The 1,358-nt window shown below is 36.6% G+C and overlaps 1 protein-coding gene across 1 annotated transcript in view; it reads right to left on the reverse strand.

Annotated features, from left to right (window-relative positions):
• Positions 1-1,328, reverse strand: part of LOC106875226 (cytochrome b-c1 complex subunit 2, mitochondrial-like) — a 66,802-nt gene extending 65,474 nt beyond the window's left edge. The window contains 1 exon segment of the mRNA XM_014923283.1: positions 1,229-1,328. Within this exon segment, the coding sequence (XP_014778769.1) occupies positions 1,229-1,328 (100 nt within the window).
• Positions 1,329-1,358: the final 30 nt, after the last annotated feature.

The raw sequence follows: 1,358 nt of genomic DNA on the forward strand, positions 1-1,358 counted from the left end.
CAAACATACAAATCTGTGCATATGTGTGTGTGTGCAGTATTTGGTGTTAGTGTATGCACAGATTTGTATGTTTGTTTTATGGATGCGTTTTTATGTCTAGATGCATGCATATGTATTTATGTGCTAAATTTTTGGAAAGTTTTACATATCTTTACAGTTCCATTGATGGCTTGAATCTGTAGTATGTATGTATGTATGTATATGTGTGTATGTGTTATGTATGTATATGTGTGTATGTATGTATGTGTGTATGTATATATGTATGTATGTATGTATGTATGTATGTATGTATGTGCATGCGTGTGTGTATGAGCGTGCGTGTGTGTCAGGTGTGTGTGCGTGTGTGCTTAGTGTTATTAGCTCCATTGTTGGAATGAAAATAATAAAAACAAATTCACATTTCGAACTCGAGAAAAGCTTCGCATATTTTTATTGCTCTAATTACAGATTGTATTTGTATTATGCGGATCTATTGGTTGATTTCTTTTTCTTGAAATGCTAAATAGGTATTTACCCACAAAACCAAGCGCACCAATTATTATTGTTATTAATATAAATTTATAGTCTAGGTATAGAAACTTGTGGTTTCGAAGCAACAGTCTGTAGTTGTCCTATTTTTCTTTGATTTTCGAAGAGCTATTCGCATCAGCAGGGCAGCTGACCTTTGTAATGGTACATACTTTTTCTTAATATTTCCCACTTAATTAAACGCTTTGTTTACAACGCCGTAGACTGCGGTAAGCGTGCCGAGAAATCATCTCATGAAAACGACAAATGCTAAAAGCACATATATATCGATTGACGATATTTCGTCAGCACCAACGAGCAGCAGAGTTGTATCACATGATTCCAGTGTTTCGGATTATCAGCACCAGACAGCCAAATATCGTACACCAGGCCGAAAATTGGCCAAGCTGGTATAGTTTAGCACCGGCTAAACAACCATCGATGTTGCGAAAACCTAGCGCGCTGTGTTTGAATTAGCTATTAGCAACAGAAGCAGCCTTCGTTACAAATATTAATTAGCACATCCAAATCCCAAACAACAATAACCGACATATGTATGAATTTATCTATGCTTTCCCCTATTTCATAGAAGCTGACCACAAATTGTTGCTTGTTATCCTCTGCTGAGACATAACCAACAGTTCATAATAGAAAATAGTCAATGTTGGGCAACAATGTCCAACGTAAATTGAAGCAAAACTATGCTTGTCTTGTTCCTTACACATATTTACTTTGCAAAGAAGGTCACCAGTCTCGATGCCGTCAGTTTTTGAAGACGAGGAGTGGCTAGTTAAGCAGATTTCCTGGTTTGTGTAGGTCATAGTTGGTGCTTTTAAAAGTGGTTGACAAGT

Source organism: Octopus bimaculoides, chromosome 6 (assembly GCF_001194135.2).
Source record: "Octopus bimaculoides isolate UCB-OBI-ISO-001 chromosome 6, ASM119413v2, whole genome shotgun sequence".
Lineage (NCBI taxonomy): Eukaryota > Metazoa > Mollusca > Cephalopoda > Octopoda > Octopodidae > Octopus > Octopus bimaculoides.